The 20,347-nt window shown below is 44.8% G+C and overlaps 1 protein-coding gene across 1 annotated transcript in view; it reads right to left on the bottom strand.

Moving 5' to 3' along the window:
- Nucleotides 1-20,347, bottom strand: part of NFYC (nuclear transcription factor Y subunit gamma) — a 542,726-nt gene that overhangs the window by 113,964 nt on the left and 408,415 nt on the right. Inside the window, exon 6 of the mRNA XM_044083683.1 lies at nucleotides 4,085-4,192. Coding sequence (XP_043939618.1) covers nucleotides 4,085-4,192 — 108 coding nt within the window. The remainder of the gene's footprint in view (nucleotides 1-4,084; nucleotides 4,193-20,347) is intronic.

Below are 20,347 nucleotides of genomic sequence, written 5' to 3'. Positions count from 1 at the left end.
GTACTTTCCATGGATGCATCTACAATGCAGTAGTCTCTTGGGATGCCTCTAACCAGGACAATCTCTGCCAACATTCCCCATAATCAGTACTGCAAAGCCTATTAACAACCTGGGCTACTTTGACTAGCATAGGAGGAAGCAAGCCTGTGAAATTCAAGACTCCCTCTGACACTGAAGAAACATTAGCTCTCTTGAGGTTGGCTAGGTTTTTGCAGGGAAAGGGGAGGAAATGGCAGAAGAGGGATAATAGAAGCCCCACAGAGAGGTGAAGGTCTATTTCTCTTAAGGAGCTCATCAACTACATTCTGGGCTGGCTAGCTAAAAAGCATACCCCCACCCACAAAAATGTGCATTCCAGGATCCTGTCCTTGAGCTTTTTTTTAACAAAGGACAGTTTTGCCCAAGCTATACTGTGCAGGCACACACCTAATTCTGCAGCCCTAGCACAGGGCTTCATCCCAGCAGACATTACAACAGAGTACATGGTATCCCACAGTTGAGACTCTGGACAGGATATCATAAAACTTTAATTCTTTAACCAAAACTTTAGGTGATCCTCGAGTTTTATCCAGCACACTTCTCACTAGGTGTAGGTATACCTGCAACTAGAAGAGAGACTGAATAAATGCATAAAGCACAAGAAAAGCAGACGGTAGGTCCTCCTGCTGTATCTTTCCTTTGCAAAACTGACAAAGTGCTATGGCCTCTGAAACCTACGCAGGACTGAACAGATCATAAAGGCATCAACATTAGGAGTATTGCTGTGGTAATGTCCTGCTCAGGCAATGACCTAAAAGGGCTGGGTATGCCTAAACTTGACAGTGGTATCACGCAATGGAAATACATGACTGATGCAAACTGGGTGCTCACATACAGGAAACTGACACAGAGTGCCAGCCAAAGACAGCATATAATGGAGGCTTCACATCCCTTACCTGCAACTAAAGTTCTCACCAGGTATCAGTTGCCTGATACCTAGTCTCAGATATGTGAAATTCTGAAGCAAGATGACCTGAAAATTCCACTCATTGAGAAATAGATCAGGAAGGACACCTCAGGGCACCCTTACTCACATGTACTGGCAACTGTGCCCAGTTGACGCAAAGAGCCACCTTTCAGATCAAACTAATCAGTCTCTAAACTGTGCTGGTGATGTCACAGCATGTGGTGGAGCATACCTGCACAGACTAATAAGGCATAAAGTGGCTCTTGCAGTGATGCGAGTACTCATGTCACCACTAGAATCGGGGGATGGGTTCTTATACAAATAAGGCTCTCATACCTGGGATGCTAACAAGAGTGTAAAGAGCCCTCACTGATGCCTGGATGGTGACCTTAGAGCTAGATCAGGTGATAGATGGGGATTGGAAAAAAAATCTGCAGCTAAACACTCAACATCTGGTTCCAACAAAATTACCTAGGAAAGACAGAAGCAAGAACAACAGGATACATCTTTCAGGAGGGTGCAAACTGCACCTCATCCAGTCTCCTTATTCTCCACCTTTACTAAAAATGGATGAGAAAAAAAAAGAGCATGACAGGAACTGGACGGTTGGTTACTTAAAAACTTTATCTTCTGGACAGCCAGGCTTCAATCTGCTCTTTAGAGTGCTTGCCTTTGCAGTGATGCTCGTGACAACTGCTAAGCTTTTTCATATAGCAAATTCAAGTAGCAGAATTAAACTGCTCATATTTTGACACTTTTAAACAATGTGAATCTCCTTACTAAGCTAGGCATTAATTCCTACGTCACTCGATGGGTTGCCAATTGGCTTACTGACCGAACCCAAATTGTAAAAGTAGCCGACTCTAAATCCAGCTCCAGACAAGTGGAGTACCTCGGGGTTCAGTCCTGGGACCGCTCTTGTTTGGCATCTACTTCTCTGAAGTACAGGCCAACACTAAGGGACTCTGGCTAACAAAGTTTGCAGATGACTGCAAACTGGGAGCCATTATTAAGTTCCCAAATGATGTGGATATTCTACAAAAGGGCCTTAAAGAAACAGATGCTTGGTGCCAGAGCCATGGACTCAAGCTCAATGCCAAGAAATGTATAGTAATCCCCTTTGGGAAAAAACATGTACCCGTGAATTACCACATAGGTGACAGTACAGTAAACACAAAGTGTGATAAGAGACTTAAGGACACAGGTGGACAGTGGTCTCACCTTTGATAACCACATTGCCACAACAGTCAGGAAATCCTTCTATGTGGCACATGTCATCACTAAGGGCTTTTCATCCAGAAAAAGGAGGTCATTGTCTCACTGTACTCGTCCCTCATTAGATCCATTATAGAGTATAATGCCCCTTTGGTATGCATCGCTCAAGACATCTGCAACTGGAAAGGCCGCAAAAATACCTCACTAAAAGAATCACAGGCCTAAAGCAGATGCCCTATGCTGACAGTCTAAAAAACTCCACCTATACTCTGTCGCAGAGGTGATCTCTGCTTAACATACAAGGCCATGTCAAACCCGGAGCTGTTGGACATGCTACACAAAGAAATCCCAATCCCTCAGACGCCACTCCAGAGATCTAAACCTTGTCATCACAGTGAACAAAACATGCTGGAGGGATAGGTTCCTGACCCAGAGATTCTCCAGACTCTGGAATAGACTGCCCATACATGTCAAGCAGAGCACCTCTTTGGCCCTCTTCAAAAGGAGCCTTGACGACTGGATGGGAGATAGGAAATTCACCCCGGGGATCACGTCAGTCGCCCTGTTAGACAGGGGTCCAGGGAAGTAAATACTGTAGGAAGAAATAGCTAGGGAATTGTTATGGCTAGACTTGCATAGGCCCTAGGGCCGATAGCCTAGTACCAACCTATGAACCTGAAACAAAAAAAGTTAATGCTGCTACTGATCTCTGCTTACAATCTGACAACTACACTGACAGTGTGCTGATGTTCAAACATGTGAATGCTTTATCCAATAACAGTAAGGACTATGATCTGGACTGTGCAAGTGACGAAAATAACTGGTAAGCTTAGAAAACCAAGCACTTATGCAGCTCGCATGATAAGTTGTGTGTATATTTATGGACACACAGGTATCCCTGAATTTGGCACTAGTTTTCTTGCCAAATGATGAACCAAGCAGGAGCTGGTCATGGTAGGACTTTGATATTAGCTCATGGAGAATTTAACGAGTCAGTGAAGGGGCCATCATCCAGGCAGTTTATTTACTGCTTGGTGTAGATGGAATGCACACCTCACACAAAAACTACTCAACACAGCTCTTGCCTATGTGTTCTGGGATAGTGAAATGATACGACATACTTGAAAGATGCTGAGTAATGCAAACATGAAGTTCGGTTGCTGCACCCTCCTCCTCCCCACACACACTAGACTGCCAAATTTTATTTACATCAAACACTGGTCATCTGGGGTGTAGACAGGGCCTCTATCACCACAGATCTGGCTTGCTCTATCTGTTTTACAGTTCTTTCAGCACATACCTTCAGATACATGATACACTAAACCAAAGTAGAAGACGGTGCTCGTTGCAAATATAAAATCCGTGTGAAACAATGTGAAAATTTTCAGAGACCACTACCAAAAAACTTAAACCCATACTTGAACAGACAAAAAACATACTAGGCAAACCAAAAGATAATGTACAAAATCAAACAACATATGGGTACTCTGGACTCAAAACTACCGACTCATGTAACCAACTTGTGTGGACTTGCAAAAGTATGGATGTTGGCACTGAATTAAAGCTGCAACTTAGTACCAGCATGCTGTAAAGCTATCCCTCCTTACAAGTCAGTCACTCAAAAATAAGAAATTGTCTACCTTTTTAAACCTGCATACACTCGTAGTTCTTTCAAAAGGTATTCCATACAGCTATGAAACTTGACTCCACCTTAGCTGTAGGACTGTTTTCATACAGGAAAACAAAAGCGTAGATGCACAAACCAGACGGGAAAGCCTTAAGGAATATAGTATCAATTTTGCCAAAGAAAGGCTCTTACAATTCAACAGTACTAAAATATTAGCGTTCAGAATCAAATGCTTCTTATTCATTAAGATTAGATATCACAAACTATTTATGCTGCCTGCAAATGGAAACAGTTACCTGCTGGGCATTAGCTGTAAGGGTCTGGATCTGACCTTGGACCACCTGAGCTCCTGTGACAGGCTGAGTTAACCGTATATACTGCAACTGGCCAGCATTCAGCTGAACCTGGAAAACAAAAGAATATTAATAAAGAAATTATCCAACTCTCAGCAGACACTATTCACTCAACTAGTAAAAGTTCAGTGTGACTGGAAATTATCCAGCATCAAGGAATGGTTATATATTTACTGTAGGAAAAGTTTAACAGCAAATTACATCAAGCCATTCTCTGTCAGTGCCAATAATATAAAAAGCATTTCCACAAGTCCCTACATTATTCTTAATAGCTACATGGTTTTCACAAATCACCTTAACCTACAAACCTCTAAGGGGACCAAGAAATGCAACTAGGCCAAAAAATCTTAAAATTAGTCTCCTTCAGAAGCAATCTTGTATGCTTGCCTGTATTATGTAACCTGATGACTTCTGAACCCCTCCCCCAAGAAAATGTGACCAAAGCTTTGTAGACTGCACTTAAATAATATGGCTGGTTACAGCACAGCTGTGTCAATATACTCATCTCAAACAGATGGTGATCAAAACACAAGACCATTACTACAGGTATTTGCAACATAAATGGGAAAGTCTGTTTAGATACAGATTCAATGAGCTGGCCTTTGACCTACTTTCAGTAAAAATCTGAAATAATATTTATACAGACGAAAGAAATTTGGCCAGTACATAGGCAAAATTCCTCACTCTCTTTGGTGGGTTGCAAGTATGCACTCCTGGGTTGAAAACAGAAGGTGCAACTATGACTTGATCATTTGCAGATTCTGGTTTGCAAGCATCAGATTTGTTGAAGTTTGATGCAGTTTTTAATAAGAAGACTTTACAGTCGGACAGTCTAGGGTCAGAGGTGAATGAATTGTACACAAAACGTAAACAGCACACACAGCATCCATGGGACCGGACAACATCCCAGGCTCCGTTTTACACGAACTTCAGAACAAACTGGCTCCCCACCTAAGCACCATGTTCAATCATAGCCTCACGTCAGGCTTTGTGCCCAATGAATGGCGCACAGCAACAGTTATCCCACTCCACAAAGGGGGAGCCACCACTGATCCTGGGAACTATCACCCTATTAGCCTGATGAACCTAGTCTGTGAGGCCATGGAACGTATCATCATGGAACTCCTAAACAAAGACATTGGTAACCCCCAAACTCTAGACCCCACCCAGTTCGGATTTGGGAAAGGCAGATCATGCCTCCTGAACCTGATAGACTTCTTTGAGGCAGTCACCAAAGCAGTAGACGAGGGTAACGTGATTCACACAGCCTATCTTGACCTCAAAAAAGGCTTTTGACACCATCCCCCATTCTGGAATTATAGCTAAACTCACTAAACTAGGTATAAATCCCTACGTCACAAAATGGGTTGCCAACTGGCTCAATGACAGAACCCACACTGTAAAAGTTGCAGACTCCAAATCTGACTTCAAACCAGTGACAAGTGGAGTACCACAGGGTTCAGTCCTGGGACCGCTCCTGTTTGGTATCTACTTCTCTGAAGTACAGGCTAACACAGAAGGCCTTTGGCTAATGAAGTGTGCAGATGACTTCAAACTAGGAGCCATAGGCGAGTCCCCAAATGATGTGGACATCCTACAGAAGGGTCTCACTGAGACAGATGTCTGTTGTCAGAGCCATGGCCTCAACCTCAATGCCAAAAAGTGCATTGTCATCCCCTTTGGTAAAAGCTCTGTACCCATGAACTACCACATAGGCGGCAGTCTACTTAACACCGAATGTGTGATAAGAGACCTTGGGACCCAGGTGGACAGTAGTCTTTCCTTTGATAATCACATCGCCATAGTAGTCAGGAAATCCTTTTATGTGGCACGCCTTATCACAAAAGGGTTCTCATCCAGGAAAAAAAAAAGAGGTAATTATTCCCATCTACTCAACACTCATTAGAACCATTATAGAGTACAACACCCCTTTTGGAATGTACCTCACAAGACATCTGCAGCAGCTGGAAAGGCCACAGAAGTACCTCACAAAGAGGATTACTGGCCTTAAACGGATGCCCTACACTGATCATCTCAAAAAACTCCAGCTTTACTCAGTAGCTTATCGTCTACTCAGAGGTGATCTCGGCCTAACATATAAAGCTATGTCAATCCCAGAGCTGGTGTACATGCTACACCTAAAGAAATCCCAATCCCTCCAAGCTACATGCTCTAGGGACCTAAACCTCGTCACCACAATAAACAGGACATGCTGGAGGGATCGATTCCTGTCCCAGAGACTTTCCATACTCTGGAACAAGCTACCCATCTATGTCAAGCAAAGTTACTCATTAGCACTCAAGAAACATCTTGATGAGTGGATGGGAAATAGGAAATACACCCCGGGGATCACTTCTGTGGCTCTGCTCGACAGGGGCACAGGAAATTAACTTTTTTGGGCGGCGTAAGCTAGGGAACCTTGTTGGCTAGGCTTACTTAGGCCCTTGGGCCGATAGCCTAGTACCTACCTATGAACCCACAAGAAGCTTCTGATGTTGCTATGGTAAGACAACAGGAAAGTAACAGTTGTGTAAGAACTTAAACAGTAGGTGTCCTACTGATCACGGTTACATTATTCCAATACTGATTGGTTAACTGGCCAAGACAACCTGAGGTCCAGCCAGCCCACCAAAGCCTGCTAAATATTCAGACATCCTGTGAATGACTTCTGCCCTCAGGTGCACAAGGTACATAAGCAGATATAGTGTGCAAGATCCTTAGACTATCAATAGACAGGAAAGCCTGAAGAATCCTCAGTAAATATAGCAATAAAAACATGATCAATTAACAAGAGGGGACGGGTACTAGTCCCCAACTCCATCCAGAAGGTGCACAGAGGTCACAACAAACAGAACTGCAAAGGTGATTAAGTAGGCCATCTATTGTTACGTTGAGTTCACACACAACTGCATTATGTCCTTCCTTAGTTCATTCTTGCTGTGCTCCAGTACTGATTGTCGATTCTCAAAGCTTAAAGGTTTATAGGGTGGATGGCCCGGAGAGAGGCATGCTGACTACCAATCCCTGGAAGACAGATCCGACAAAGGAAATCCTTAATCTTTAAAAAGGCAAGCATCTACTCTGTAGTGTTTTGTGAAGGTGTGCACAGATGACCAGGGTTGCTGCTTCCAGAATAGTTCTGGTGTCAATGCCTTTGAAAAAGGCACCACAAGAGGATGCTGCTCTGGTGGAATGGGCCTTCACAGGTGAGGATAGGGACTTGCTGTGGAAGGAATAATAAAAGGAAATGGATTTTGAGATCCAACTGGAGATTTAGAAACAGGGTTGTCCAACTTGCCTTCCTAGAAGGAAACAAAAAGCTGGTCCATTTTCCTAATGTCTTTTCTTATCAAGATAGAATCTAAGTTGTCTGTGTGCATCTAGTGAGCTGAAAAGTCTTACCCCTGTTCTGTGGATTCAGAAAGAAGGTTGGCAAATCTATAACCTGGCTGAATGACAATTCATTTAGCACCTTAGGCATGACAGAAGGCTTAGCCCCTAATGAAACCCTATCGTTAAGGAAGGAAGGGATTGGCCATAAGGACTTCAAAGTCAAACTATCCTGTAGTAGTAAGGGGCAACCAGTAAAACAATATTTCAGGTAGAACAAGTTTAGGGAGGTGGAGGACACTTGTACAAGAGGTGGCTAGGTAAGAATTTCCAAAACAAAGCCCGGGGGAGGGGGTAGCCCTCCTACACAGATTCAATTGGAAGATGCCTTTTAGAAATTGTTTAACCTGAAATCTGTAGAAAAATAGGGGGGGGGGGGTTAATGGCATGCAGGCAGAGACAGCAGACAAGTGTGCTATGATGGAGGAATAAGCTAGTCCAGTCTTGAGAAGCTTATGCAAATAAGACAAAACTGTAGGAACCCTCACATGGAATGGGGTTTCCTCATTCTTCTTGGCACACTATTTCTGTTAAAAAATGCAACATTTGCTAGTGGTACCTTTTCTCACCTTCTGGAGCACCTGAAGCATGTCCTCAGAAATCTGATGTCTGAAAGGAATTAGCACTCATCTAAAGTAGGAGGGTGAGCACCTTCAAGATGGGATGAAGCAGAGAGCCCTTTTTCTGTGCAAGTCTATTTTGTGGAGTACCTTGTACTGATGGTCCCTGGCTAGATGATGATAAATGTTGTTGCCTGGGCCAAAATGGAGTCACCAGCAAGATTTTTGGTTTGTCCCATAGGATCTTCAGAAGAACGTTTGGGATTAGAAGGGGGAAAAGAAGAGGTACCCTCCCCCCCCACCCCAGCAGAAAGACATTGTGCCTGGCCTCCAAGCCTAGGGACAAGGAATCTAGGAGCAAAAGAGATTGAGCTGCTTGTTCTGAATGGAAGCAAACAGATCTATTTGAAGGATACCGTATCTGCGGACTATGTCCAGACAACTCTTCTGTTTACCATACATCCATGAGGGTCTTCCATGGACCTGCTTACAGAATCTACAAGAACACGGTCTTCAGATCAAATTTTAACAATCTACAGGGACAGATCTGGTTTTATAGCTTGGTCCCATGGCAGAACAGCTAGTCTGCGTAACTGGCAGTACTTGCACCCCCCCCCCCCCCCGCTCATGTACCACATGACTGTAGTGCTGTCTGCGAAATATATAAGTGGCTCTGGGTTCCACAGGTGGGAAAACACCTGAGGGGTTTAAATAAGGGCCTTCATTTCTTTGACAGTGATGTGTTCCCCTACCCGTTTTGAAGATTACAGGCCCTAAACCCTTGCAGAGTCCATCCATGCTCCCCAAGGTCCCGGCTGGAAGTGGATGCATGGAATGGTTGGCCCAGATGGAGTTGAATTTGGGAAATTCTCCACTGTAATTCTTTCTTCAGAAAGAGAAAGAGGGGAATTTGGAAGTCCAATGGGTCACGATGCAGAAGACAAGGAGATTTCAGGTACCACTGAATAGTTCTTGTGTAGTTTGGCAAATGGCACTATGGTTATGGTTGCTGCCATGTAACCCAGACTGAATGGGGAAGTAGTTGGAGAGGAAGTGAACTCTCTCCTGGGGAAGAATGGTTGTCATCAAGTGGGTAGTCAATCTACAACCCAAGGAGACCTGGTCTTGGAAGGGGTCAGAGAAGACTTCTGGGGTTTGAGGGATAACCTCAATGCTTCTAGGAGTGAGATTTTGAAATTCAGATGAAGTCATAGGGTATCCACAGAGAAGGCCTGGATAAGGTTGTTGTCCAGGTATTAGAACATTTCTATGCCTTGGGTCCTGCAGAAGGCAATGGCTGGAGCAAGACACATTGTGAAAACCCTGGAAGCAGTTGCTAAACCCAAGGGTAAAGCTGGATACTTAAAATGTGATGAAAAAACACAGGACCAGAGGAATTTTCCACAGGTGGGGTTATTACAGATATGCAGCCTTCAAGTCAACAGACTAGAAAGGCTTAAGGAAGGATAAAACAAAGCTACGTTAGCAGGCTGAAAGATGGTACTTCCAGAAAGTGCTGAAATGGGATAAATCCAGAATGGGTGTCCAAGTGCCCTCTTTTCTGGGAAAGAAGAAAAGTCTTGAATAAAAGTCTTTTCCTACATCCCTGATGGGGTATCGGTTCTATGGTGCCTTGGGTGAAGAGATCCTGTAGGAGAGGTGAAAAGAGATGAATTTGATTGGGGGAGGTGGGAGAATTCCTTTCAATGTAGAAAGCTCCATACAAGACATTTTGTAATCATGTTGAATGACCGATAAGACCTACTTGTTTGTAGTGATGAATTCCAAGGCTGGAAGGGTCAAAATGAATCTTTTTGACAAGGGAATTTTTGAATAAGGAGGGAGGGGCCAGAAGATAGGTGGAGGTTATTTGCCTGATAAAGGAGCTCCTTACAAATTTAGAATCTCTTGGTAGTTTTTTTCTGCCTTTCTGTGAGAGCTATTGTTCCCCTATGGACAAAGGAAGTGGGCTTACAAGAATGACTTCTTTGATACCCTACATTATTTTACCCTACTCCTGCATTCTTGAAAAGCTCTTCTGCAGAAGTATAAAACTTTTAGTTATGTACTTACCATAACTTCGGATGTATGGGATCCATCTCGCCTACATTCATGACAGATGGGTTCAGAGCCGATCCATCGGCTCCGACTCGGCAACTTATACACTAGCACGAAGTCTCTCATTGGCTGGGCTACTCCCTATCCCAGGATGCACTACACCTGCTTCCCCAGATCTTGTTTGTTCGCTTTCATACACCCATGTAAACACAGAAAACACTATTAGTCACTATAACCAACTAAAGTTCTTCAAGAAAGAACGCCAAGAAAAAAGTGACTACAGCTCCTCTAAATCCAAAAGGAAGGGGGAAGGAGGGTGAGTACTTATGAATGTAGGCGAGATGGATCCCATACATCCGAAGTTATGGTAAGTACATAACTAAAAGATGTAATGGGATCCTATCTCTACAATCATGAGAGATGGGACAGCGTCCCTAGCACCTACATCCCGGGTGGCTCATTGGAACACACTCCTGAGAACTGTGGAACCAAAGGAAGCTCTGCCTCGAGAAACCACATCCAATTTGTAATGAGAAATAAAAGTGTGCGGAGAAGTCCAGGTTGCCGCAGCACAAATATCATCTATTGATAACTTGCAGTGAAAGGCTACGGAAGTAGCCATTGCCCTGGTAGAATGAGCCTTGACTGGAAAGGGAAGGTCTTTATTAGCCTGTGAATAAATAAAAATGATACAATCTTTAATCCATTTAGATATGGAGGCTTTTGTTACTGGTTGACCCAATTTGTTCGCTGCAAAAGAAACAAACAACTGATTTGATTTCCGCGTTTGAGCGGTTCTATTCAAATAAAAACGTAGTTGTCTATGTACGTCCAATTGATGCAAAGTATATTCTGCGTTATTGGAGAATTCTGGGAAAAAGACAGGGAGTTCTATAGTTTGTTGCATACAGAAAGAGGAGGCCACCTTTGGTATAAATGCAGGGTTTAATTTCAAAGAAACTCTATGCTTGTGAAAAATCAAATAGGGAAGTTCAGAACAAAGAGCTTGAAGTTCTGAAACTCGCCTAGCAGATGTTATGGCTACTAAAAAGGCAGTTTTCCAAGACAGAAATTTTAAATCACAAGTAGCAGCTGGTTCGAAAGGACGGGCAGTTAGGGCAGCAAGAACCATATTCAAATCCCAAGGGGGAACAGGCTGAGATAAAGGAGGCCTAAGGAGCCAAGCCCCTTTAAGGAAAGCCTTACAAAGTTTGTGAGACATCAATGAAGGTTCAAAAGAAGCATGAAAATTAGAGATCGCTGCTAATTGAACCTTAATGGTAGAAACTGAAGAGCCCGACTGAAAGGGGAGGCCAGAAAATTCAGAACCTCCGATACTGGTGCAGTGAGAGGATCTATACCCCGTTCATGAGCCCAGAAGGCAAACCTTTTCCATTTACTGGAATAAAGTTTGATGGTGGAAGGTTTATGAGAAGAAGACAGTATGTGGACCACGTCCGGCGAAAGAGCATTGTCTCGGACTAAGGATGGAAGTGGAGTAACCATGCTGCCAACTTCAAGGACCTGAGAGATGGATGACGCCGTCCTGACTGGTGAGTCAACAGGTCTGGCACGGATCCAGAAACCATGGACCTTCTATCGCATGCCTCTGTAGGAAGGGAAACCAAACTTGACGAGGCCAGTGCGGGCAATCAAAATCATCTCGCTCTCCAAGTAAATAGCCTTCTGTATCACCCTCGGTAGGAGGGGAACGGAGGAAGGCGTAGAAGACCGGGGGGCCAAATGTGAGTCAGAGCGTCCCTGGGAATCTGTCCCTGAGAAGGAAACAGTGTGAAGAACTCTCTGCATTTCGCATTGTGAGGGCTGGCAAACAGGTCGCAGCAAGGAAGACCCCATCTGTCGAAGATTTTCGCAGCTATACTCTGTTTGAGGGACCACTCGTGGGGTAAAAGAATGGTCCTGCTTAATCTGTCCGCAATCACATTGGACTTCCCCGGTATGTGCGTTGCCATTAGAAAGCGGTTGGTAGCTACCGCCCAGTGCCAAAGTCTCATGGCTTCTCTGCATAGTGGGTAAGACCTGGTTCCACCTTGCTTGTTTATGTACCACACCACCGACATGTTGTCGGATAGGATAGTAATCGGGCCCTGTGGGAGAGCGTGATGGAGAGCTTGGAGTACCAATAGTACCGCTCTCATCTCCAGGACATTGATATGCAAATGTGTTTCCTGGATCTGCCATGTGCCTTGGACCGACCTGTCCAGGTAATGACCTACTGAGGTCCAAAATGGGCCTGAAGTCCCCTGTCTTTTTTGGTACCAAAAATAACTGAGTAAGTTCCTGATCCGATCTGGTCGATGGGGACAGGCTGGATGGCTCTTTTTTTCTAGCAGCTTTGAAACCTCTAATGCTGCCTGATCCCGCTGACTGGGTGGTACGTCCGGGATTTCCCTTAAAGAAAGGGGGGGTTTGTTGAAGGGTATGATATATCCTCTGGTAATGATGCGAAGCACCCACCGATCGCTTGTTATGGATTCCCAAGCTTGTGGGTGCGCCGCAAAGCGACCCCCGACTGGCTCCGGAGTTGCACAGTCGGGCAACAACTCAGGAACGCTGGTTGTATGAAGACCCACGAAAGGAATCGCGGTCTCCAGAGTTACGGGGGCCTCTGCCACCTCTGGGGCGGCGTCTTCCAAAATCCCCCCCCGCCTCTGGAGGGGGAATCACTGGGTGGAGTAGAGAAAGACTTTTGGGATTTTATAAACCACATTTTCCCTCCTCTCCCAGCCTTGGGATAAGGCCTGGAAGGAGCAGAAAAACGGGCCCCAACGGCAGTCAAAGTCTTGCCCTCCTGCTCGCACCGAGTTAGTGTGTCCTTCACCTTGGGTCCAAACAAAGATGACCCATCAAAGGGAGCGTCGGCGAAGGAAGACTTGAAGGCCTCCGTGAACGAACATAAGCGTAACCAGGCTTGCCTCCTGAGGGCAACGCCTGTTCCCGCTGCTCTACTTGCCCCTTCGGCCGCATACGAAATGAGCTTCATGGACGAGTTAACGATAGAAAAAAGGGTAGTCATCTGTGCGCCAACAGTCGGGGCCAGCGCCTCAGGTAGATTACCAACCAGAGAGTCATTTAGCTCTTTGAGAAGATCTCTTTGGAGCCTTGTAAAATGACACAAGTAGTTCAGCGACCGTAAGGTAAAGGCCGCTGAGGACAGGGTACGCTTCCCGTACCTATCCATACTCCTAGAGTCCTTATTAGGAGGATGAATAGACGTCGAAGCCTCTGCCACGTCCTGCTGTGTGGCAGAAGCCACCACCAAAGCATCTACAGGCACACCCTTTGTGAGAAACTCCTTCTGGGGGCTGACAAAATTTATTGGGCCTCGAGGCACAGGTTCCACAGAATCAGGGTGTTCCCACACCCTTGAGAAACCAAATCAAGGAGTTCATCGAAGGGTGGAGACACCCAGGAGGCGGAAGGCTGGGCCCCAAAGGCCTTGAGGAAGACTGACTCCTCAGCTGAAGGGGTTTTGGCTTGCCAGTCACCTCTCTGTCTCAGAATCTCCAAGATATCTGAGAAGGAGATATCATCGAAGATGATTTGGGGGACCCTTCTGCGTCATCGAGGTCAGTATCCGATGTAATAGACTCATCTTGGGAGTCTACGTGTTTCCTCTTACACAATTTCTTCCGTGGGGGTTCGTCCGAAGCAGTTTCGGACGGACCACCAGGAAGAAGGGAACCTCCGATGGGGGTATCCTCAGGCCCTGGGGCCCCGCTGCCGGGGGGCTGTGACACAACAGAGGCACCAGTCTCCAAATCTAGGGACGGTGAGGTAGAAACTTGTTGAACCGGCAAAGGCATGGCCAGCGCGCTCCTCATGGCCTCAAAGGCCGGACCTCCAGAATCCAAAGAGATCACTGGTCTAGAGGCCACGATGGCACTGGGAATTCCAGCCGCCGATGCTCCGAGAGGAAGACTAGGCACAGAAGCACCCAATCCCAAAGTATTCCCCTCGGGCCCGGCTGAAGAGGTCGCAGTACCAAACCCTGAACCGGAGAACAGGGTAGGAAGCACAGTCGGAGTCGAGAGGCCTGTAAGGGGTCTCTGCTCCGACCGTATGGCTCCACATTGCTCCACCACCACCGGCTCCAACGACTCCGAAGAGGTTGGAGGAGGAATCAAATGTGTTGGAGGGGGGATCGGCTCCGAAGCAAACTGTGCTGGAGCCGAGACCATTTTAGTAAACACTGGAGACTGGAATAGCCTCTGTAAAACCCTATCCAGGTCCGAATCTGACAGTCTCGAGGATTTAGAGGAGGTAGACACTCGAGAAGACTTTCTTCTCGGCTCCGAGAGAAGGGGACCGGCTCGATACGGCTCCAAAACTATCGGCGCCGACTCCACCACATCATGGACCACCATCGGCACCGAAGGAGCCTTCTTGAGCCAAGGGGAAGAGTCTGAGCTGCACACTTCCACCGGCTCCGAAGCCATTGGAACCGATGGAGGTGATTCACCTCTCGATACTCAACTTGCGGCTCCGAAGGCAATGGAGCAGTAGGAGGTATCGAGGCAGACCATTCGACCCTCGGCCCGAAGTCAGTGGAGCCGAGGAAGAAGAGGTCAATTTTGTCTTTAGAAGTCAGCTCCGACGGACTTGTCGGTGCCGGCGATCTTTTCTTTGGAAGCAACAGGAGGATTTAAGGCTTCCTCAAAAGAAGGTTTGATAAGCCCTTTCAATATCAGCTTGTTCTTACGTTCTTGAAGAACTCTAGCAGAAAAAGCATGACATACGCTACAAGTCTCTTGCAGATGTTTCGGCCCCAAACAATAAACACAGATTGAATGACTGTCTGTTATGGACATTTTATAACTGCACCGAGTGCATTTTTTAAAACCTGACTTTTGTTCTTTAGACATAGTACAGGCCCTACAACAAGTATGACTTTACCACAAAAAGTAAGCACTATAACAAAAAAGCGCCAACTGAAAAGCGCGAGACACACTGGCGCGAGCACTTAGGAAAAATCTACCTCACAAACAAACAGGCAAAACAAGTCCAACGGCCCAAAGCCCTCTAATTTAAACGGGCTTGGCCCAAAAAACAATTAACCACAAAGGGAAATTAAAATTAAATAGTACACAAGGGTAGGGCAAAGGCCCTCTAACTTAAACGGCCTTGCCCGACTGAAAAAATAAAGTACCAGAAGACACTCAAGCACTCAAAAGTCACAAATAGTATAAAGAATAGCTGTTAAAACAGCTGTTTGGTTAATATATGACAAAAACCCCAAGGTCAAGGACCAATAAAGGTAAAAAGAACCACTTAGCTCCAGCCAAGTCGAGACCACGTCCAGCTTGTAAAGCGGCAAACGAGATCTGGGGAAGCAGGTGTAGTGCATCCTGGGATAGGGAGTAGCCCAGCCAATGAGAGACTTCGTGCTAGTGTATAAGTTGCCGAGTCGGAGCCGATGGATCGTCTCCGAACCCATCTGTCATGAATGTAGGCGAGATAGGATCCCATTACATCAAAAGGTTCCATTGAAGAGAGGAATCCAACAGCTCTGCCTCGACATCCTTGCGAGAGACTGAAGGCAAGGCCATGCAAATCTTTGGATAACAAAACCAGTGGCTGTAGTCCTGGAAGATGCCTCTGCAACATCACAACTGCATTTAAAAGAATACCTTGTCACTTGTGTAGCTTGTCCGATCAAAGGAGTCACTTACTGCTTAGTGTCAGAAGCTTCAAGTTTACTCCCTAGAATGTACAAAAGCTATTTTGTCATTTCAGTTTGATAGTTTAAAGCCCTAAAGGCCTTCTTACCATACTTGTCTTGGCCCAAATATCCCTGCTTGACGGCAACACATTAGTTGCTGGCAGAAACTTAGTAGGCTTACTAGTGGAGATGGGAAAAAAGGAATGATCTGCTACAAGGTTTTTCAACAGAGATTTCATGTCCTCAGGAACCTTATAGAAGCTATCAGTCAGGCTTCTTGGGAGCTAGAGCCTGGGAGTTAGAAGAATTAGAAGTGAATACAAAAGCATCCAGGAAGGAACAGGAGAAGGCAGTGGAGCCCCTACCTTGAGCAAGTTGTAGTACCTTTTTTGTATGTCAGCCACCTGCTTGGATTCCCAATCAAAATTCTGCAATATTTTGGAGTCACCCCAAGATATATTTTTTCAATGAGGGAGGCAGTGGACAAGGTGCCCTCATGCATTCAGACTAGGCTAACTATCTTAAAGGGACATTTTAAACCTAGCCAATAAGAGGTTAGAATCATACCCTGTACCTTATGTCTACGCGGTGAAGATCTTAACTATTATACCTAACCCACCCCTCTTCAAAGGTGAGAATGAAACCCTGAACCTTGTGCCTTTGAGGCAAGCACCTTAACCATTACGCTAACCTCCTGGCAAAATAGTCTGCAGAATATTACAAGCCTAGCCAATAACCAAGGACAAGAATCAATCCCCAATATCTTATGCTTATGAGATAAAGACAACCATATACCAACCCCTCCCCTTCATCATCAAAAGCAAGATGTCCAGGAGAATGGACTTGAGAGAAGTATACCAAAGAATCCTCATTTGAGCCAAATTCCTCCTCATATGAAGATTCATGTTTTCTTTTCTGATGGGGGTAGGGTTGTGAAGGGGCCAACAGAAAGGGAGAGGGCTTCAAAGTCAAAATGCCCTTCTATACAGCCTGTGAAAATTCAACCCATTCCTTTTCTTGAGATGACTGTGCAGGAGAAACATGCTTGTTTTTGTTTTGTTTCTTTTTCTTAGGAGTGATATCAGCCCTAATGCTTGTGGTAGCATGCATCTGATATCAGCCGTACTTTGGATTCTTGCTGCCTTTCACGGGGCAGAAGAAGATTAAAGCCTAGCTTTTTTGAACTTCTTAGTTGCAAGCAGGATGCCCAAAGCAGAGGGTTCCATCACTATGGTCTGAGCAAGAAGCTACAGGCATTGGGTCTCTACGCAGTTATTTAAGGAAGAAAAGCCTAGTATGAAGGGTTTTTGGAACAGATGAGTGAAAGACTTTACAATTTCTGTAACCGCATTCAGCCCCAAGACAGAATAAACACTGGGAGTGAAGGTCCTTATAAGGGATCTGCCTGCTACAGTCATACTTCTTTCTCTTAGTTGACATTAACAAATCTTACACAAAAGTAAAGAAGGTGCTCCACTGGGCACCTAATTTAAGCCTAGACAATGGTAGTAGCAACATCACTGAGAAAAGACAGACTGGAGCAAAGATTTTACACTCTGACTGGCAGCATGATAGTCTGAGGAGCTTGTACTCCTAGGTCTACTTATGTGCCAGTTTGTCTGCAGCTTGAGGTCACATGCCGGGATACGTATGTACTGAAGACTAGTTGGAACACCAGCCAGTTAGACATCAAGTTACCTCTGTGAGACAACCTAACACATTGGAATACTGTAGCAGTGATCTAAGGAAGGACTTCTGGTGTCACAGTCTGTCAAAAAAAGTGAGAGGAAGTATACTTTGGCTTGAGGCAAATCCAGCAGCAAAATCGCAAACAAAATGAACCTCTGAAGTTACCAGAAAGAATATGAACTGGTTCCAAATTCCTATTGGAAAGAAATTAAAGTTGTGTAAAATCTTACCATAGCAGTAGACGTCCTTCTCTTCACAGTTGCAGTTTCCAAAACAGAAGGGATTTCCTGCCCGGAGCAGCCAACGTTAGGCCAGTCCATAGTGTGTGTCATATCTTACATTTATGCTCTCCACACAGAATGTAGGACATAAAAGGGACACACGGATGCAACTACCCAGCACTGAACTGCCCCAGAAGAGAACAATCTTCATAGATATAGGAATCCATGTACATCCAGAACAAAAGGGGGTTGGGAGGGAGTGAATATTGCAAAAGTGAAGAGAATGACATCTACTGTTATGGTAAGATTTTACACAACTGTACTATGTCCTTCTGTTTCACTGTTGTAGTATCTGAAACAAAAGGGAGAGGGGAAAAAGCTCAAGAAACAAAACGGGATGTGGAAGGCTGAGAAGAGCCCTCAATATGAACCCAAAAAAAATGGTTTCAGCAAAACCTGCTCTGGCCCTAGAAACCATATCCAACTTATAATGCTTAGTAAAGCTATGCACAGGAAATCAAGTAGCAGTTTCAAGGATGGAGCTGGTGTCCAACCCCTTGAAGAAGGCACCAGAACAGACAACAGCCCTAATGGAATGAGCTCCAGCAGAAGTAGACAGAGGCTTGCCATGAAAAGAACAAAAGGAAATGGCCTTAGATATACAGGAGGAGATGGCTTGCTTAGAAACAGTCAAAATCAATGTCCTGGGATAAAAGGAAACAAAAAGCTGATCAGACTTATGAATGGCCTTAGTTTTATCCAAATAGTACCAGAGTTGTCTGTGCAAATCCAAGTGCAGGATCCTCTCACACTAGTAGACAGAGAAGGGAGGGAGAACACGCCCCCTTGTACATGTACTGCACAAGACAATAGTTTACATACCAAATCAAGAATGTCTCTAGCCTTGGTTCCACTCCAGAGATTTTGTGGCAAGTTGCAGTACCTGTAGCTCCTGCTGGTTTACATGAAGACTTCTGTCCATGGAGAAGCACTTTCTTTGTACAGAGCAGTAGCTGATGTGTGCTCCGTGCCATATCAGCAGCAGTCAATGTAAAAAAATCTGTGACCAGTATGGTTGCAAGAAAGGAAGATCCACCCTGACAGTAGTCAGGACTGCCTATAGCTCCAAGCCTTAGTTAACAAGCATCCCGCACCAGAAAATGAAACATGAAAATATGGCAAATATGCACCCAGAGATACAGCACAGTTCAGTGCAACATCTAAATCCTCCTTGAACATGAAAAAGTATGAAGATCATGACTGCACTGAACCAGATAAGATGCTGGACCTTTTCTTTGTCTACATCCAGACCTATCTTCACATTTGTATATCTTTCACTAAATACTCTCTGGAACTAATGCAAAGCTAAAGGCTATGCAATATATGACTTGTTTTCTTACCTACCCTGCTTCCTATTCATCCTGCCTTCCCATCTATATATTAACCATTCACTCATTAAATTACTTGTTCTTAACTATTCTGTCAGGTTCACGTTTTCTTTATCCTATAAAAAAATTACACCTTGCTATCCAACCTGCTGCTATAATGCTGTTTCAGACTTGGTTTTAGTACAGTACTGCAACTCTAATTATGTTCGAACAACCCACTTAATCTAGTTTAGGGTCACAAGGGAGAGAAAACGCCTAATCCAGTACTTGGTGGCTAGGTGCAAGGTAGTGAAATTAATCCTGAAAGTGCTGTCAACATGCTGCTGGAAGCAAGCACACTCACTCACTCATAAGAGGCATAGCTCCTACAGGCAACATAAAGGATTGTCAACTCAGCTACAGATCAAAAAGATATGTGTAGGAAATGGATGTCAAAAAATAATGCAGGATGTGCAGACTGTTCAGAAGGCATTCATGGTGAGAACCAAATGCTGTGGGTCAACAACAGAAACTGCTAGCCTACGCTGCAACTGCTTTAAACTATCAGCTACTATATGCTTCTCTACTGTATTCTGTTTTGACAATAAGAGTCGCACGTCAGCCTTTGTCATTTAACTGCATTATGTGCTGCTGCCTTTGGTTGGTACCAAAAAGGTCTTTGCCACCTGCCTGACCACTTCCCAGGACTAATAAATAATAGACACACATTTTCGTACCAAACTTCTGGGCTTATTCTACAACGCACTGTCCAAGACAAGGATACTAATTATCTGAGATAACAGATGATTTCTTCCAATTCAAGGGGACCAGAAGTACTGTAACTAGACAAGTGCCAAAGCAAGGGACACTACTAGGGAATCCTGAGAGGGGACAGTGGGTTCCAGTTCTCCACCTATAGAGAAGACGAAGCTCATTTTTGCCACAGGCTTTCAGCACGCTGGCTAGCATTTTGGTGAAACATCTGGGAGCACAGGAGATATCAAACTGGACCACCATGTACTGAAAGTGTTGTCCTCCACCCCAAAAGCAAACAAAAGAAACCTTTACAAATCCCAAACAGAAGTTTGCCAGAAAACAGTCCACCATATCAACTTACACCTAGACACCTACTACAACAGACACACAACCCCATGAAAAGTTCATCAACCAGAATTTGATACACCAGAAGCTGCTGCGGTGCAAGTGTAAGACATTGCCTATTCTTTTTGATACATTCA

The sequence above is a fragment of the Protopterus annectens genome, chromosome 9.part0 (assembly GCF_019279795.1).
Source record: "Protopterus annectens isolate FY-2018-M chromosome 9.part0, PAN1.0, whole genome shotgun sequence".
Lineage (NCBI taxonomy): Eukaryota > Metazoa > Chordata > Ceratodontiformes > Protopteridae > Protopterus > Protopterus annectens.
Note: the sequence above shows the minus strand (reverse complement) of the source record. Positions and strands in the feature narration are given on the sequence as shown.